The sequence below is a fragment of the Grus americana genome, chromosome 3 (assembly GCF_028858705.1).
Source record: "Grus americana isolate bGruAme1 chromosome 3, bGruAme1.mat, whole genome shotgun sequence".
In the NCBI taxonomy this organism is placed as follows: Eukaryota; Metazoa; Chordata; class Aves; order Gruiformes; family Gruidae; genus Grus; species Grus americana.
In genome coordinates, this window is record NC_072854.1 from 105,444,997 (window position 1) to 105,464,702 (window position 19,706).

Consider the following 19,706-nt stretch of genomic DNA (forward strand, 5'->3'; position numbering starts at 1 on the left):
TTCATTGTCCAAAAGACAACTACTCTTAAAATATACTTCTCACTGCATTTCAGTTAAAGGAAAAAAAAAAAAAAAAGTGAGATCATTGACATGTCTATTTCATATTCTTGGCTAAAAGATGCAAGTCCTGAAAGTTAGGGGCACTTGGATTTATTAGTCATACACAGCCAAATCTTACCAGTGAACATCCATCAGAGACTCTCACAACTACATGTGTCAGAAAAGGACAGCACAGCAGGATTTGCAAAGAAAGTTAGTATTAGGAGGCTGGTGCTGTTAAGGTTTAATAGCACATACCCTGCTAACAGATTAATGGAGACACCTGGGAGCACTGGCATAACAAGCCAGCTGATTCTCTTTCATCTGGTCATTATTCAAAACATTTGTTTCACCACTTTAAGTGACTTGCTTTTTCTGGGACATTACTGAACTTCAAAAGCTGCTGCTTAATCTACTCTCCTTCCTCCTCTTCTCCATTTTTTCCTTAGCTCGTGCTGCTTTCTTTGGAAGGAGCTTCTTGGTTCTGGTTAGCTGGGAGCTCTTCTTTTTTGGCAAAGGCGGTGCTGGTGTAGTTCTGGAAATGTGGGCAACCTTCTCTTCCTGCTTTGGCTTGTGAGGTTTAGCCTCAGCTTTGATTTTCTGTCTCTTTTTACCAGATGGAGCTGGTTTCGCTGTTGATGCTTTTATTTTGGTGGATGGGGTCTTTTTAGCTTTCTTAGAAGAAACTGTTGGGATGGCTGCAGTGGGAGGAGAAGATTTTTTTGGAGGCTTGGTTGTCGAAGGTTCATTAAGCAGCTCAAGGACAGTCTCTGAGGAAAGTAATTAACACGGTTCAGCATCCCTGCTTTAAGGCAAAAGGCTAATTCAGAGATTTGACTGATATAAACCCTTATTAGAGCTACAGTTAAGAAAAATAACTGACATTCTGAAAGAAGAAATACACACTATATAAACCTCTTCTTTGATCAAAAGAGCCTTGGGTTTCTTGGAAATAAAGTTGGTTCAATTTTAGAAATTATGAATGTATATTTAAGGAAAATAAGACTTAACAGACTTAACAATATGAAATTTTCATGTTACACTGATATCTGGAAATCCCAGACAAGATAACCTCAACTTGCTAAACATTGTTTCTACTCAATAATAAGATGTAACCCCTGCCCTAGTTGCATGGGATATAGGACAGAAAAAGGCAGGAGAAAGGAAGATTGCCCTAGATTTACAAGGGGGAATTATTTGACTCAAGGAGCTTGTCACAGAGCCAGGGACAGGCACTCAGAACTTCCCAGACCAAATCCAATGCCTGAATCAAAGCCATCAGTTCCCTTGTGATGCCCATTTACGCTATTACTTGGCAAGACTTCCAAAACAAAAAAAAAAAAAAATCAGAGACTGGGATTAAAAAAAGGCATGACATCTAGTTGGCAGCAGAAGCACATATTAAATGTAATAACCTAACTTCAAGATTGCTCCTGCTCAGTGCTTTAGTTTTCAAAACTGCTAAAGATTTCAATCACATGCCTGTAAGATGGTTATATGTTTTGCTTCTCAGTAAAATTAGAGCCTAACAACTTACTTGCACGTTGAACAAACGGTATCCGTTTACTCTTTGTTTTCACTGGAACAGGCTTGTATTTACACTTCCCTGGTGGAGCTCTCCTTGAAAAACAGAAAGCTATATGCAGGTATCTGAGAGATTGTTAAGGAAGTTTGTTTATTCCAGAGGCACCCACCAATACCTCCTTGTCATTTGCCTCTGCTGGAAGAGGCATGAAAGCACTTTAGGCACCTAGAGTACAACACAGCTGGAATTTAAGAGCCTAACTCAGGGCTGCAAGCCATAAAATCGCTGTCTGAATAGCAGTAGCAGCTGGAAGGCTGCAGCTTCTCTTCTACCACCCTTCTGGTCAACTTTCTGCCATCATTCTGGACTGTCTCTATCCAACATCAATAGCTGGTTGGTTTGTGTGGGAGATGCTGGCCTGCCTGCATGAACTTATAGCCCACCGCTGAATTCAAGGGTGCCTGATTAGGTGTGTTCAGCTACGTGCCCTGCTCCTGGAGGCACAGCATGACGCTGTTTCTAGAAGCCTGGTGGATGCATTGGTTGAACTTCAGACTATCAGTCACTTTGGGTTTTCCTCACCAGTACTGGCTCATGCATCCCACCTTGAAGGAAGGGAGTCTCATTTTTGCACATAAGGTTTGTCAGTGACCGTGCTTTCCACTAGCCCATGGCGCAGCATAAGGATCTCTGCACACGCGGCAGAATATTCCCACGCAGCCCCAGGAAAGTTAGTGCAACCTTCAAAGAGTGCCGCTTCAGACGCAACATAGTGCTGCAGCAAGAGGGGTGAGAAGGGAAAGGAACAGGCAAGGAGGGAGGAAGCAGCAACTGCAAAGAAAATGTATCCGCATTCCTCTCCTGCTGTTCCCTGACAACTTCTCACAGTACAAAAGAAAAAAAAACATTTCCCCTGAGGTAAAGCTGTCACATGTTAAATGACAAAAAGGGAGGTACAAAGAAGAGCAAGAGACCTGTGTTTTCTGTTACCCACCCCAGGAATTGCTGCAGGACAAATAAGAACAGGCTCTTCAAATTTGGCATGCTTGACAGCACAGAGCAAAGCAAAGCATGACCTAAGGCATCACATTTTCTTGTGATTAGCATTCAGACAGGGGCAACAGCCAAGTGCTTCCTCCATACCATTTCAATTTTTTTTTTAGAAAAGGTTATTAAAGCAGGGTTGTTGGCATTGCTTGTGGGGTTTTGGGGTTTTTTTTTTTTTGGGGGGGGGGGCTGATATGGGGTTCCCCCCTCCTTTTAAAGTACCTTCTAACACCTCTTCCCTCTGCTCCTGCCTGAGGGGATTTATGCCAATCCAGGCAGAGACATGCCAGCCACTCTGCTGGAGAGGAAGCTGCAGTGGGGACACACGGGGCACTGCTGCCATCAGTTTTCCTGGGACGTTCCTTGGGAAGTTTGCGTTGCCATCAGGTAGATGGCAGCGGCCCCGCCAACATTTTGAAGCAGACATTGGTGTGGCTTGCTGCCCTTGCCAGCGAGCTTGCTGAAGTGCGGGGAGGAAGCAGGGAGTGCCTGGGCTGGACAAACTGGGACTGCACCCATCAGAGGCGTCAGAGGAGCCTGTTATCCCAGCCACTGCCCACGGTGAGACAGAAACATAAGTATCCTATAAACAGCATTAAAATGCAAATGAGAAAGGAAAAAAATCTCTGCTCATGGTACAATCAGGAGGCGGCCAGAGCACAACCCAGGATCTGGAGGTGGTAGGACTCTGCTGCAGGGCCGTGCAAGCCCAGCCTCCCGAGGAGCAGTCGGTGCTTTGCACACCCTGGACAAGCTTGCAAAGTGCTTAAGCAAACAGACGGGGCAAAGCTGAGCAGAGCAACATCTGGGCTAAGGTAAACAAAGGGAAACAGAAAATATAAGAATAAATTCCAAAGAGCCAAGGGAATAAGTGCCTGGTCCTGCTCTAGAAGTGATGGGTATGAAGCTCCAAAAGCACTGGGAAGACGTGGCTTCTTTCCAGAAAGCCCTTTAAGTAGTGAAACCACCGCACTCCTGGCAGGGGCTGGCTGCCCCCCGCAGAGTCGTCATAACACGGTGCATTACTGCACAGCGGTCCTCGGGCACGCTCCTGCAGGCTGCTTGTGAAACAGAAAGCTGCATTTCTCCCTTTCCAGTAGAAAGAGGAGAGGATTTATCATCTTCATGGCGCATTAAGGAGTGGCATAGGGACTGCAGGGCTTTTTTTGTGAAACAGAGCATGTTCAAGCTTTCAATGTTTATGCTAGCTCACAAATGTTTATTTTTTTAGGTGAAACTGTTACATTTTGGTCAGCCACCATTAATAAGCTGTTTAGAGGCAGGAGTCTCCTCAAGTAGTTACAGCAAGTAAAAGACTCAAGTTGCTATTCCCATCACCTTGGTACACAGCTTGAGTTAACTATCTAGCTTTGGATTTAATTTGCCAAGAAAACATAACTTATTTTCTTTATTTTGTTAGTGTCTGAGATCTCAGCAACAGCACAGACACATTAGTATTCTACTTTACAGGGTGATTTGAAACTCATGTAATGCTTTTTAGCAAGATCCAAAAGCTTGGGAGGGGAAAAAATTACATAAGCATGCTTATTATTGCAAAAACAGACTTCAGCAGGGATAACTGCTTAATGGGGAAAAAATATTTTACTTGGAAAAACTCAGGTTCAGGTTCCAATTATGACCAGGTTTCACTCTTTGTGAAGAAAACAAAACTGTGGACTGCAATTTATTTATATGAAAGTGCATTGCAGATATTTGATGTCATGACCCTGAAGGATATGGACTGTCATTTTTAAAACACCACTGTGCTATACTTCAGATATGCAACCAAGGAGACATTTTGATCCTTACTGTCCCATACCTTTAAAGTATCTGAACTCTATTTCTGGGTGCACAGATATGATGAGTGAGGAATAAATTCACTAAAACTGATTCAAGTGTCACTAGATGTATGGTGGGTGAACAAAAACCAAGGACTGGATGTGGAGGTCAGTGAGATTATGTATCAGTAGTACTTAGCATTCTTCCTACTGTGATAGCTGGAGAATGTATGATGATTATAGAAGAGTTTGGCATGGAAAAACATCTTTAATTACTAACCTTGCAGGATCAATAAACTTGTAGAGCGATCCATGTGGTGCATAGGCACTCGGATAAGAAGTAGACATAAAATACAGCTCACCTAAATGGAAGCGAAAAATAAAACCAGTTTCAGATTCAAGGGCCCAAACTGAATGCCAGTTCTCCAGTTCCCTCTCTTTCCTGGCTCTTCACTAGTTCACATGGTCAGAAAAAGAAAACCCCTTCAGTCACCCCCTCAGTCAATGTCTTACTTTCAGGAAGCGGGCTTTGGTCTCACCCTTGCCTCTGCAGGTGGACTCCCAGAACACCAAGTGATCTCTTGGTTGCAGCAGGGTTCCATGCAGAACCAGCAGCCCTCGATCAAGCACAGTGCCTGAACAGGACCTTCATTACCTCATGTCAGTGGCCCTCCAAAAGGTTACTGTTGCCTGTATAAATACATATTTTTTTAAACTTGTTTGTACCAAAGAAGCAGCCAGAAGCTACAAATAGAGGGGAAGACCACACAACAAATATTTAGCTATCTCATAGTCGTACCAAAAAAATCCAACAAGAGCTAAATTGGCTAATCTATGGAAGACAGAAGCTTCTTTTTCCTGTATGGTTGCTGAGAGCAGCAACTACTCCTCATGCCTTCCCTTCATCACCCACTAGAACAACATCCAGAGAAATGATAGTAGCTTGCAAAAGAGGCAAAACTGTTGTTTTTCAGATTGCATGACGCCACCACATTGGTTTCTAGAAGAACTAGCCGTGGAAGAGACATTTAACATCCACTCACTCCACATGTTCTTAGAACAGTTAAAAATTGTACATATTTCACAACAAAGCCTGCATCTCCCTGCCTCTTTGACAGACCATGCCAACTGGACAATCTAGGATCTTTTTCTTACAAGCAGATCTCTTTTCTGCCAAATCGTGAAGCATCAGAGCTCATTAAAGCACATCTGGGCTCTCAAAAAATTTGCAGTCACTTTTTGCATTACATAGCTCTTTGTCAGGAGACTGTACAAAAGCAAACAAAGTATGCATTGGTGCTTTCACCTTTAGTGGTCATCGTGACCATAGCAATAATCCTATGCACAGAGACATTTCCACTCAACTTTCAAATCAGTGGCTTTCCTCATCCCCAAATAAAAGCCTTGGTGTATAATCCACAGTGTGAAGTGCTGCTGTTGTAAGACTGAGGAATTTATACTAAGGAAGAGGGGAAAATTCAGATAAGCTGTAAAAACTCAAGTGAGGATGAGTGTTACAATAAATGAACAAACTGCATTGATATAGTCTTTTAATTAATGAAATAGCATAAAAAACAACAACAAAAGGACAGGGAAAGGCTGAAACAAACAGGCATTCAAACTCCTTAGAGAACCTGGAGTACTCAAACTGCAAATTCACATGAGGATCTGTCTCCTCACCTCTCCATCAAGCCAATCTGCAATAGCCTCACAGGGCAGGAGACCTCTCTGAACCCCGTACCAGGGGTGCCGTGCCGTGCCAAGATAGCCACAAACCTGTTTTGCAGTGCCTGCTCTCTAGTAGAGCGTGAGGAGCAACATAATTTGACACGTTTGTCCTACGACACAGAACTGACAGGACAGTTTCCAATAAAGTTATGGCTAGCACAATACCTACCTGCTTCATCCTCAGCAAATGAGATGATGAATTTGCTATAAGAACTGATCATTCCAGGGAAAGCACAAGCTTTTCTGCTACCAATGCAGATATCTTGCTTCTTCCACTTATTTGTCTTCTCCTCTTCCTGTAAAGCCATAAGTCGACTAGATGAAAAATAAAACCCTGTGTTTTATGTTTCCAGTATCAAGATTAGTTCCTGTCACAATCATGCATTACTGGGGGGAAAAAAAAGCGTCAGTGAGGACCCTGACTGTTGACTAGCTTTAATGTTTGACTTTTGGGAAAACAGACCAGAACAAAAGCAAACCTATCCTAAGGACTCTAAATTGGAGGAAGTTTATAACAACATTTTGGTTGGAATCTAATGGTCAAACAGAGCCCTTAATCTAATACACAGACATCTAGGATTCTCATTTACTCCAGCTAAAAAGGTTTCAGGATGCTCTGATATGCTTACTTGCCCAGATAAGGTAAATATGGGTACAGAATAGGAGCTGCAGGAAAAAAAACCACAGTCTCACCCGTTCATGAAATCACCAAAAATATAGAGGCCATTCAAGTTGGGCGATTCACATCCTCTGTATACATAACCTCCAGTGACTGACTTCCCCACATTGCGGCCATATGCAAATATTGGAAGAATGTCATCTGTGAAATACAGAAGCATGAAAAGTGAGAAAAAATTATATCCAGAGAGCATAAAAAAAAGCAATTGCTCAATGACACTGCTGGCACAAGAATCACTAGAAGGACCAGTACAGTTGAACAAACAGCATAGTTAAATTTCAGTGGGAATTCAATAATTTACTCCAGGACAGAACAGACCCAGGGGCTTTAAGGAGCTCTCCGTGTAGTTGCTTATCAAGGCTTAGTCATGATGAGCTTCCATAACACATAGGACCAAGATTCTCTGCATCAAGTAGAGCAATGCAGAAAGGTAGCAGCCTGCAGGAAGTATTATCTCACAGGTTTGTGATTGCACCAGTCATTTTAGCAGGGATTGTCTTTACAGATTCCAGTATTTTTAGAGAAGGAAGTAAGATCAAACAGTTGGAAGTTAACACAACATCTTCATAGGTTTGCTGATGTTCTCAACAACCACCAGGTGTGCCACCTTGCTTTTATGTCATGACACTTATGAAATAAAGGCTTTGCCTCTGGGAATGTTAAAATTGAATTCAGCCCTTTCTTGGGTTGCACATCAAATCTCACAAAATTTTAGTCTTGTCCTCACTTTTTTCCCCCTGGATCAAGTAGCTTGTCTTTAATCTTTAGTGATGAGGATAAAGATCACAAGTGCAATTCATTAAAGTCCATAGATTAACAGCAAAAAACTTAATTCAATAGAGGATTGGGCCATTAAAACACAACAAAAAAACCCCATGAGAGCCATGTGGCTACCAGTATAGCAGATGAGAAGTGTTGATAACACATACTCTACACTTGCCTGCTCATACAAATGTTTCAGAAACATCTACATGAGCTTGAGACCAGGCATTTTCTTCCAACAGCTTAAGGAACATCGCTGGAGGCATTTAAGACACGTGGATGTGGTGCACAGGGACATCGTTTAGTGGTTGGACTTGATGATCTTAAAGGTCTTTTCCAACCAAAATGATTCTATAACAGTACCCAGAGGTTCTACTATGCTTTCCAAAGAGCTTTATGAAGACCACCAATATCTACTCTTTTCTAAAGGCAGCAAGTGACTTTGTCCATCACGCCCATAGTCAGACCCAGAGCACAGCTTTTGGGAATTCTGCTGCAGCACCCTACTTGCTAGACCCACTGCTGCTTCCACAGGATTTGTTTCAGGGTCTCAGGAACAACCTGGTCCCCTTTCCTTAGCCATAGCCATGGCTCAGAGCTTCTGAGGAAAACACAATATTGCTTTTCTACTTACACCAAATCCATGGCCTTCCTAACTTCACGGGGGAAATTCTATCTGTCTGCAAAAGGCACAGGCTTTGACCCTAAATACCTTGTCCAGTGCAGTGTACGACAGGGAATTCCCTGAATAAGCAGGGCATCACTTCATACCAACACCACAGGGCTGTGAAGGAATATTCAGCTCTTAAGAAGTAAACAATCTCCATTTAACACACAACACTGGATTATTTAGCTTCACTGAAAAAATGGAGCTATAGTCCAGTAAATAGACACACATAATAAAGTAATCTTCTGTAAGAAACTTCTTCCTTACCCAAAGAGGAATTGCGGCAAAGCTTTGTGTCATAGCATTCAAATCCCTCCTTCGCTCTCCAGCCGTAGTTCCCTCCTTTAACGATGATGTCTATTTCTTCAAATCTGTTCTGCCCAACATCCCCACAGAATATCCTCCCTCTTCCCTTTTTTGTGACAGTGTCCCCTCTGTCAACAGCACAGCGCCACATATTCCTGACTCCATAGGCATAAACCTCAGGGCGGGCCTTGGGATCAGACACAAATGGATTATCGGGAGGGATGCGATAAGGCTTTCCATCAGGGCTTCTTCCATCCACATCAATCCTCAAGACTTTCCCCAACAAAGCACTCCTAAAGAAAATGACAGAAAGAGACAAATCCCAGCACGAGAGCCAACTGAAAACAAACGATTCTTTCCCTCTTCTCCCTTTCCAAAGGAAAAGTTATCTTTCCAAAAGAGATAAACCAACAGCTGGTATGTCTTGCAACCTGCTTAAGTCACAGAAGACTCGACAACAAACTCTCAACAAATTGGGTTCCCTCAGCTTTCAAAATGTAAAATTTAAATTTTTGAAATTCTGCAGTGGACAGACTTGCAGATGCACAAGCACTTTCGGGAAGCACTCTTACTTTATTCTTCCACATTGTCTCATTTCCACACCCTGTGTCTTGGTGGACAAGCTCAAGGCTTTCAAACTGCCCTCCTCCTTACTTGTTCTGAGCATTCCCAAATTTTCCAAAAGGGTCTCCAGCTTTCCCTCCATCCCCTGTGAATAGATACATATAGCCATCCACACCAAAGAGCAGCTGCCCACCATTATGATTTGCAGCAGGTTCTTCGAGCTCCAAAAGATTCCTAAAAGAAAAAAAGAGAGAGAATTAACTCCAGATGTAGCTACTGGAAAGGACTGAGCATTCAGGTAGGCTGCAGAAATATTGCTTCACTTCTACAGAAGAAAGGAAGAAAACAAGATTTCCCAGCTGTACAGACCTGTCAACTTTGTCAAATACGGTGCTGAGTTGCATCCTGTTCTCTGTGAGCCTGCAGCTAAGGCTGCCTGCCTACCTTACAGCAGAGCTCTTTCAGTATGGTATCCCTTGAGGAAATACATTTCCCACGAGCCACACAGCATGACAGCTGCCCTGTGCACCACAGCTCTGACCTGCACTGCATTAACACCTCTTGTGCTACAGAGCTCACCCACCGCCCTGAGCACAGGAGCATCACAGCTCATCTGAAAACACAACTGCAAATACGTAATGTGTTCATCTGCAGGGAACACTTGATGCCCTTTAAACTTTGATTGCAACAGGTGGGTTCTGCTTTCTTATATGAGAAACAATTGGTGAATTTGAGGGCTTCAGAAGCATCTTATGGTGATTGTGAAACTCTAGAGAAAATAAGTTCGCTATTTCACAAGTTCTTCTCTGTCACTGAGAATTACCTTCTTTTTCTTAGCAGGGGGATGGGGCAGGGGCACATGTGTCAGATCAAATGAATGTATAGTACTGTACCAAAGCATCCCTGTTCTCCTACAGTACAGAACACTTTTACGGCAGATGTTAGTTCCACAATAAGCTTAAGGCTATTACTGCTGTTTAGAAGGCAAGAGTACAAGATAGAGACAGACGACCACCTGGAAGCCTAGATCCTGGGTCCTCTTTTCAGTTTCTAGTTTGCTGTGTGACCTTGAGCCAACCTGTCTCCAATAGCTCCATAGTAGGCCAGTCACACCTGGACCAGGGTGACTGAATGTGCAGGTTCTACAAGGCAGAGGGACAGGGACAAAGAAAAATAATTTCTCATTGTGGTATATAGTAGCATGGAACAGGAACTTTACCTTTCTGAGAGCGGATCAGCTTTGTTGACATCAGATGCTAAAACCTTCAATTCACTGATCCTGATCTTTTCCACTCGGTTCTTATCCATGTAAGAGTAATAGATATAAAACTTCCCATTGTACTTGTACTTGGGGTGGAAAGCCATCCCCAGAAAGCCTCTCTCATCCCCTATCCACGGCGTAGCCAGCACTATACTTTTAATATCCAGAAAGGGCTCCTCCAGCCGGCTGCCATCAGGTAGGTAGACCCAGATCACGCCCACCTGCTCAGCTACGAACATGCGGTGGGTATGGTCATTCGCATGCACCATGAGCACTGGGTTCCTCAGGCCGTTGGCAACCTCGGTCAGACAGAGCTGGAGGCAGCCTTTGCGGTCCTCCACCACCGAGCCCAGGTTGCGGTTGAGGGCTGTGTTCTTCAGTACATTGGGGAAGCAGTAGTCCTCATCGTGTAGGTGAAGGAGGTTGCAAAAGCGCGTCTTGTTTGTCTCGCAGCATTCTTGGATGTGCTTATCACTCGTCAGCAGGCTGATGGCAGAGCGGCAGTTGAAGTGAAACTCGGAGCAGTACTCAAAACAAAGTCCTGGGAGGTTTCTTAGAGGTGTCCGAGGGTTTTCTGCATCATAGAGGTGTGCGGCATATGGAGAACATTCCTAGAAAGTAAAAGAAACTAAATATGTGGCTGTGTACACACATCCAGGAGAAGCCAAGACACCTTCATGAAAGCAAACTGGTTAATAAAATGAAAAATCAGTAAGGCAGAGAACATGATGAGTCATCTTTGAAGTAGAGTAGTAGAAAGTCACTCAGAACATTGCTAAAGGGGCTTTAGAAGTCAGGAGTTGTTTCCTTTAGGTGCAGCTGATTGCTTTCGTAAATTACTCCCAACAGAAGTATGTCTATGGAGGCTGTGGATTCTCCATTACTAGAGGGTTTTAAGGAAGTGACGGGCAATTTCTTTCTGCAATCTCTTCCTACCTTTGCTTTTAGAAATCCCCTTTAGCTTCCCCTGCTATATTTTGAACTAGGTACTTTGTAATCCATTCTTAACAGATTGAGAAAAGAATTTAAACTCCCTCACTGCAGCGACCCTTTGCACTATGGAGAATGTTAGCCTTTGTACTTCAGACTCCTCCAGACCAGCAGTCCCAAATCTGGACACATCTTTCACATCAGCCAGCGTCACTGCCTTTTCCAGATACATTTAAGATTTTTATTTTGTTAAGCCACCTAAGCCCATACCTAGATCTAATCAAGTGTTAGGAAAGAAAACAAAACAGGCAGAGGTTCACCCACACCTTCAACACTGTGTGCAGCTCCGGTCTCTTTCCAAAAGCAAGATAGGAGAAAAAATCCACAAGGACGGTCAAAGATACAGGACAACTAATTAAGATGCAGCTTTGCAGAGAGGTGATCAGAGTAGGGTACCAGCCTGATGGAGGTCTGTAAATATCACAGGTGACACTGGGAAGATGCATGGGGATCACTTGTTCACCCTTTCCCCCAGAAGAAAAACGAGGGAGCGTTAGATAAAGCTAGCAAGAGCCAGGTTAAAAAAAGGAGGTGAAACTCTGCCAGAAAAAATTGTAGATGCTAAAGATGTACATTGGTTAAATGTACAGGCTAAGTTATTCTTTGGTCTGATGCTGTACAATTTCAGTCATGTTCTTGCACGCATACTATCACTGAAAGAGACTGTAGTTGAGATTTAAAACTGTTTCAAATAAGTAAATATCTTATGCAATTCACGTAGCTACCATTGATTCTATATGTGATCTTTAGAAAAAAAATAATGCTGCAGGCAACTTTTTCAAGTGTTATGCATCTAAAAATTATGTCCATTCAAATATCATTAAGTTTTTTAGCTTTGCAAAATATCGGTTAAATACTGAAAATCAGGCATTGTGTTTGAATTTGTAACTAAATTTAAATTCTGGGCCAGAACTTTTATAAAACATTTCCATTAAAATTCTACCTCTATTTTAATCAGCACAAAATTGTAGAAGTTAAAACAGAAGGAGGTAAATTCTGCAGAAAGATTATTTTACTGGTTTTCTTGCCAGCAGCCTGAAAGTCTATCTAGAGTTTTTATTGGGCACGTACGTAGACAGTCGAAGAATGAACAACTACTATGTTAATATTTTTTCCCACCTCATTAAACAAAATTCGTTAAACAAATCTGGGGCAGTTATACAAGCACTGACTTTTTTTTTTTGGTGCAAGCAGCAGCCTTTCCATGCTATTTAATGTGAAGGCTACAGACCCTCATTCCAAACTTAGCATAGCAAACTTTCCTTTGCTCACAGAAGAGCCTGAGGGCTTTTGGCTGTACAAAGAGCAGATATGACTTCTAAGTAGCAAAGCCCTTTCAACTCTTGGATGGTGTAGTAAGTTTCTCACTTTTCATTGCTGCCATTTGTTTATAAAGCTGCACAGAACAAGTTCTGTAAGACAAGTTCTGCAAGGAACCTCTCCTCCTCTTCGCAGATCGGAAGCCCCCAGCCTGCAAAGGGGAGCCAAGTGCCCTAGGCCTGTCCTTGAAGCCTGAGCCCAGCCCCAGATGACAGAACCACGCCATTTTTCCCAAGTTTAAGGTCTTCCCAGAACAAGGAAAGGCACCATTAGGCCCTGAGTGCCATCCCCAAAAGCCAAAGCTTCAGATAAGCGCCTTTCTGTTCTCACTTTCTTGAAGGAGAGCAGCTTTGGTGCAGGCATTCAGTAACACTTGGCTGGCATGGTCCTCCCCTGACGCTAAGTCCATTAACCATCGCTCACCTCCTCCACTTTTGCCAGTATACACTTGCACACCCCTAAATATGTTGAGTTTCTAGTAGTATCACAATTTTCACAAAATATAATGCTGATCTCAAGTTACCAGGAGATGTGACAGCCTGATAAGGTGTCACCGGGAGAGCAGACAGACCTGTATTGCCTTTCAACTCCTGAGAAGCTCCCTCACTCCCACTAACATGTGTCTGCAGCGAGCTCACCCCTCCATTGTCCACAAGTCACTTGCAGTCTAATGCTCCTCTCAATTCTGAAGTGATTAACATCTTTGAAAACATTTTTAATTTCTCTAAGTTGGGAACAGAGTCCAGCTCCCAGTCCAGGAATCTGAGAAGAGAAAGAGAAGAAAAAAACCTCAGCTTCCTCTGAAACAAGGCATACTCTCACCAGCTCCAAGCTCCATCCACTCTGTTCTGCCAACAGGCTGCAGTATAAGGGTCTTACAGTTCGTCCTCCTAAATAAGCGTAGCCCCTGAGCAGCTGCCATGCTTTTCCAGCCATTAGGCTTCCCACACAGTGTTTGCCTGACAAACAACACCTGCAGCACACAAACCCAGCAAGATGCACAGGTTGGAGACCATTCCTCAGGATCTACGTCAACTCCCAGGATTAGGTGGCCTTGCAGTTACTGTTGGTTATCTGCTTTCATTTCACTCAAGCGTGCGTGAAACAATACATTTAATCTCAGTACTTGATAGAGAAGAAGAAGCAGAAGCTGCCAAGATCAAGCTGATACTTCTCTGCTGTTTTGTAATAGCTTCTCTGCAAAATAAGCATGCGTTCACCAATCAAGGCTTTAGAAGGATGCTGTTTTCCCTGCACTAGCTCCTATCCCATACTAATATCATGGCCTCCAATCAGCTCGAACAAGGTTTAATTGGCCTTTTTGGGTTTTTAAGCTTCTCCTGTAGCAGTTTTCTGAGTAGAGAAACATCCTCTCAGCCATCAGCCAAACAGCTGTTGTACGCATACAGCAAGGTTTGCATCCAGGGAATTTTTATAGCTGTACAACTTGCACAACATCTCCTTAAGAATATAACAGGCACTTTTCAGAGTTCCATACTGTTTTTAGGCTAAGTCCTAGAACAGCTCAGCTGAGGGTCAGACTCTAAACCTACAAATGCTTAGAACAAATGTAGCTAGCAAAAAGAGCCAGATCTTGCTAGATGCAAACTGAAGCAGCTCTATCAGCAAAGCCAGACAGCTTTAGATGCCTCTTCTAGCCTGTTAGTTTTCAAGAGAAACGTATCTGGTTTAGAGTGACAGCAGGAAATCCATGATCCAGAACACATCCCCATCTAATCGTCTTCTATCCGTTAAAAACCACGCAGCTCCAATGCTAAGGCAAGGTGCACTCCAAGGCATCCTTCCTGAGGTCTGGGGGATCAGCGAGACTGCTACAGTCACCAAAACCAGCTTCCTCTGTATAACCTTCAGCATACCACTCATTACCACACCAGAAAGGCTGGGGGGCAGGGGGGAGGAGAAAAAAGTTTTCTGTTTTTTACTCTCTGTTGGTTCTGGCACTGAAGGAACACCTGACTGAATGAGCTGCTTTGTTACAACATATCACTGCTACTCTGATCTCCCCCAAAGACGTGAAACAATGCTGCTTTCACTAAATTAGAGCAGCTACTCATAACTCAGGTTTACCAATAAGCACCTACACCTCTTTCCTGAAATTTGTTTTGTTCAAAAGACAAAAAGCTAATAGTAATATTTTGTCTACTATTGCTTCTGAGTCTAATCTTTGCATTTCAAGTTCCATACAAATAATATCAATAAAAGCACTTGTTACCGGCAGCAGTTTATCTGAAGCCCTGCCATACACAGCAGAAACAAGCGCTTGGCACAATTACATCCTGATCATGTACATGCATCTGTCTTTTTGTATTTGACGTGGCACTAAGTACACGTCAATGTTTCATGAGTAGTGACTACAAACTATCAGGATACTACGGACGTGGTAGAATGGAGTTGTCATCATTTTCCATCCCTTCCACATGAGATCATCAGTAACAATTAGATCCAGCAAAGTGACATCACTAAAGAAAAACCATTTGGTAGATCTTTGCTCCTCCACTAATTCAATGGCCAAATAGTATTTGCCAGAGAACCCAACTTTATTTCCACGGTTGTCACCAACTTGAACAGGAAGAGCAACACAACACAATCACAAGCTCCTCCCCAAAGATTTAACAGCAATCTTACTCTAGAAAGATGTGAAAAGGGTAATAACATTACTTTGAAAATATGCAGGAAAATATATAGGGTGGGTTTGGTTTTTTGCTGCAACAGATGCTTACAACAAATGCAGAATTAAATTATGCCCTGCAGAAAGAGCAAAGAGGCAATAGGCACATTTTTATAGTCTTTTTTTTCTACCCGCAAAGTGTAGAAAAATCTTCATAACACCAAGATTGGTGGTTCTGCTAGGACCTGTAACACATCTTTTTCTGGTTTACCAACTGTAAAAAGACAAACAACCCTGATGTCTCTTTTTTCAGCCCTGGTGCTGAAAGGGTGTCCCCCCCATCCCAAGGAGACGCCAGAATCCTGCCAGCATCCAAAGAGTGGAAACATTTTGGTACACAGACAATATTTTAGACCTAAGGAAATATTAACTAGAAGAGTTTTATACATTCTTAGTAAGATTAAGTGTGGGTTTTGGCTGCTTTGTGTTTTGGCATGCAGTAAGTACGGCTTTGCGCGACTACCAGTTGTTAAAACAGCAGGACAGTTCTGCCCTCTAATTACAAGGAGGGGGGGGAAGCTCAGGAAGAACGATGCCTTTGGTCTTACTGCACAATGCCTGTTTCTGTGAGCCTGGTGGACAGCAGGCAGACAGCACTACGAAAGTGCCATGACTGAAGCCTCCGGACCTTGCAGCAGCTGTGTGAAACCACTGCCTATTAAATTTCGTTCTACTTTAACAACCACACCATTTGGAGCATCCTCAGCAGATACACAATTAAAACACATCCTTCATGGGGTTCAGGGATCCAAACACTTTTCCTGATAATTCCCATATCATTTGATCCTGTAGAATTTGTAATCCAGCCCCTGGTAGCTGAAAGCAGAAAATAAATATTGATCTGTAACTCTCCCCTTCGTGATGAGAAAATTAGCAGAGCAACAGGATTCCCCTCATCACAAGTTGGGCAATGCTTTCACAAATCATTATTGCTCGCAAATGTCACTATACATTGCCAGACACCACAAAGCGATGCACTTTACACAAAGCACTTTGCAAAATGCATGCTGAGGATTAGGTACCATTACTCTGTCAACCCACTTTCCCCTGCTCCCCCACCTCTTTTCACAGCAACACAGCTAGCTAGAAGAGGCTATCAGAACCACAACTGACCACCAAAGTCAGCCCAAAGCATAGGATACAGACACTATTCTTCTGCCCTACCTGACACAGGATATCTTTGATATATGTTCCACACAGCTTATGCCCCCGGGGATCGATATAGTCCATGATGTCCCAGTATTTTGCTGCAATGCTGTTGTCCCTCTCCTGGTCACAGCAGCCAAAGTTTTCATAGGCAGAGCAGAACTCCAAGTGAAAAGGGGGCTGGAAGGGTGGCCCATAATCCAGACACTGAGGATGCCCCAGCAGACTGCCTATCAGGCACAAGAAGGAGAGGCAAAGAAAGATATGTGGGCAAGAAAAGGAAACTCCAGAGCTGCTGCTGCTCCTTCCAGTGCATAGCCAAACATTTGTTTCCTTCAGCATAGGCTTCTTGACGTCAGATGTATAGAAATCCTGGACTACTTCATAGTATGGTTCATTCATCCTCTCTGCTTTATTAATCACCATCCACAGAGCTCAGCATTCACTCAGGTTTGCTTACATTCTCTCTCCCCTTTTCTCTCTGAAGTTTACTACTTGGCAGGAGAGAAAACCTCTGGGCTGTCTCTTTGGTATTTCACACGTCACATAGCTGAACCCTCCCCTCTGGACATTTCTCATGCCCCTAGAAGCACTTACAAATCTAATCCCTACATCTTAGTTTAAATTGGCTGAGAAATCCTTCACCAAGAAATATGAATAACAAACATATGAAATATGATACTTACATACAGAACCTGATAATCTCTCCCCGTTTACAAAACACAAGCGAATAATTTTCAATTGCTAACTACCATTTTACTCAGCTTTTAAAAAGCACCAAACTCAGGTCTGGTTTCATAACGACTGAACCAGGATGATAAAATACAACCAAATTAAGGCAGCAGTTAACCATACATACAAGTAATTTGAGGACAAAAAGTTTTACAGAGATATTGATGTTACCCACAAATCCAAATATACATTCAGTGTTAAAATGAGAAGAAATTCAGAAACAGTGAAAGAGAAAACACATATTTAAGGCCCCAGCACAACCTGAAGTCGACTGTGATATTTTACTTAAGATAACTGATTTTAGTGGTTTTGATCCCAGCTGACATTAAACTGATTTAAAGATGCATGAGATTTTTGCCTACTTTCCTCTCTGGTGAAGAATGCATGAGCAAGCCCTCCAGTTAGTGAAGTACAGCATCAGCTGTGTACACAGATGTACTGTATTTGTACGCATTGTACTCAGCCTGTTTCTGAGAATGACACTTCCCTAACTCCGCTCCTCCACAAATGGACCGAGAGCACTTTGATCACAACTAAGCTCCTTTATCACGTCACAAAACCAAACATTTTCGTTTCACATACACACTGCTACTCATAACAATGCAACAAAGCCACACGCACCCAGCACGCTCATCGCCACTGTGCTGCACGCATCCTGAGGCGCGAGTTCAGGATCAGCAGCACACCAAGAGCCTAAGTGATCCAATGACAAGGAGTAAGGCTTGTTTTTACCTTGCGGCTGCATGAGTGTCGCAGCCAGTCTGATGCCATTAGGAAGAGGCTTTAGCATACGCCCGCTCACTAGACATTTCTGTACAACAGAGCTTATTAGAGAGCAAGGTTTTGTGGTCTGTTTTATTGCTTCTGAAACATCAATGAGGAACCAAGCAATTAAAAAAAAAAGCAATTAGATGTCTCTCCTCTCCACAAATCCTAGGAGAAACTATTATGTCCAAGGCACAGATATCCTTTCTGCTGTCTCTAGCAGCTTCTTTCTTACTGCTTAACCTCCATGGGACACAGGCAGAGCGCAAGGAAGCTGCAGGGAGAGTCTCACATGTAGGGACACCTCCACTCATTCAGAACTCTTCCCCCTCTCCCCACACATCACCATTTACTCCCAGGATCTATTTGCATGTAGTTCATGGAGAAGTATTGAGAAGCTAGGACTGAGAGCTTTGACAACAACCAGTGTTACATGACATCTGAGAATACTCTGTGATTACAGATGTCCTCAGAGTCTTTATTGGGAAATGGTTGCTTTAAAAAAAACTCTAGGGTTTTAACCATCACTTGACTGCACAGCAGCCTGCCAATAATCCTGTCTCTGCTTAGACTTCAGTGAACTGCAAAGCAGGCCAATCACAAGATCCAGCACTGTCATGAGACAAAGCTTTTTAAATCCAAGCATTTAAATCTGCTGAAGTATCAGCTTATCTCAGTTATTGCTCTCATACATTGCAGACAATCACTGAAATTAAGGCATTAGTGTCCCCTGGCAATTGCCTTATTTTGAAACCACAACAAACAGCAAGGATATATATGCACTCTTCAATCGTAACTGCAGCCTACAAATTCCCTGTGCTTTTAATTCCTTTAGCATTACTGAGCTCTTCAGGGTAACTAACTATCCACCATTAAGAGAACTTAAGCACCTCTCTCCCTTTCCTAGAGGCATGCCACTTGCAGACAAAACCTCAGAATATCTACCCATGTGCAGAACTGCACTTCTTAGTTACTGGATACTTCAAGACCAGGAGGCAAGAACTCCTTGCTGCTCCCCGATGGGGACAGAAAAGCTAGAATAGCTGTAGTCACATTTGGACAAGGAGATAACGCATAACCTCCCACAGAGCTTACTGCCCACATTTACCCAAGGGTCAACATGCTTTAAAAAGCAGCTGACATTTCATTAGCTTGCTTTTCTTGAACTTTACTAAAGACATTCTTAAAACAGGAAAGCACAAGCAGGAGCATCAAAAACAGAACAACAGGGAAAGGAGGGTAGAGGTGAAGTTATTTGTAATTTTGTATTATCATTATGTTAGGTTTTAATATTAAAAATACCACAGCAAGAGGTGGAATAACAAGGGGACAGGCAGTCTGTAGACTGAAGACATGGATTCCCTGAACGAGTTCCTTGCCTCTGCATAAAGGACATCAGCAAAGAAAAGATGTGCTATTTGTTTCACAGAAGGAAAAAAGAAAAACACCTCACTGAAGTTTTGCACATAGGGTGAATATGTGAAGTTATAAGAAAACCAAACCTAGACCACACAATTCAGAACCAAAGCAGAATATTCCAGTCCACTAGGAGTTACCACATTCAAAGTACAACGCACAAGCTTGAAAACAGCATGCGCTGAAAAACTCACACAGGAAATTCCCGTCAGGACTTGTGACCTACAGGTTTGTCTCAGATGTAAGTACTACAGTGTCAGGAAACAGCAAGTTTCTTGCAGGACATGAAAGA

At 42.9% G+C, this 19,706-nt stretch overlaps 1 protein-coding gene across 2 annotated transcripts; it reads right to left on the reverse strand.

The window, feature by feature from the left end:
- Nucleotides 1-137: 137 nt before the first annotated feature.
- HHIPL2 (HHIP like 2) lies at nt 138-16,954 on the reverse strand. Of its 2 annotated transcripts, XM_054821929.1 has the most exons (9): nt 16,520-16,954; nt 10,315-10,967; nt 9,186-9,329; nt 8,493-8,824; nt 6,811-6,937; nt 6,287-6,432; nt 4,670-4,751; nt 1,577-1,659; nt 144-809 (listed from the first exon to the last, which is right to left on the reverse strand). In XM_054821929.1, exons 1-9 carry the CDS (start codon nt 16,925-16,927, stop codon nt 433-435), a joined length of 2,352 nt encoding a protein of 783 aa, XP_054677904.1. In that variant the 5' UTR covers nt 16,928-16,954; the 3' UTR covers nt 144-432. The 2 variants fall into 2 exon arrangements, with proteins under 2 accessions (XP_054677905.1, XP_054677904.1); XM_054821930.1 differs by lacking the exon at nt 1,577-1,659 and having other exon boundaries at nt 138-809.
- Nucleotides 16,955-19,706: the final 2,752 nt, after the last annotated feature.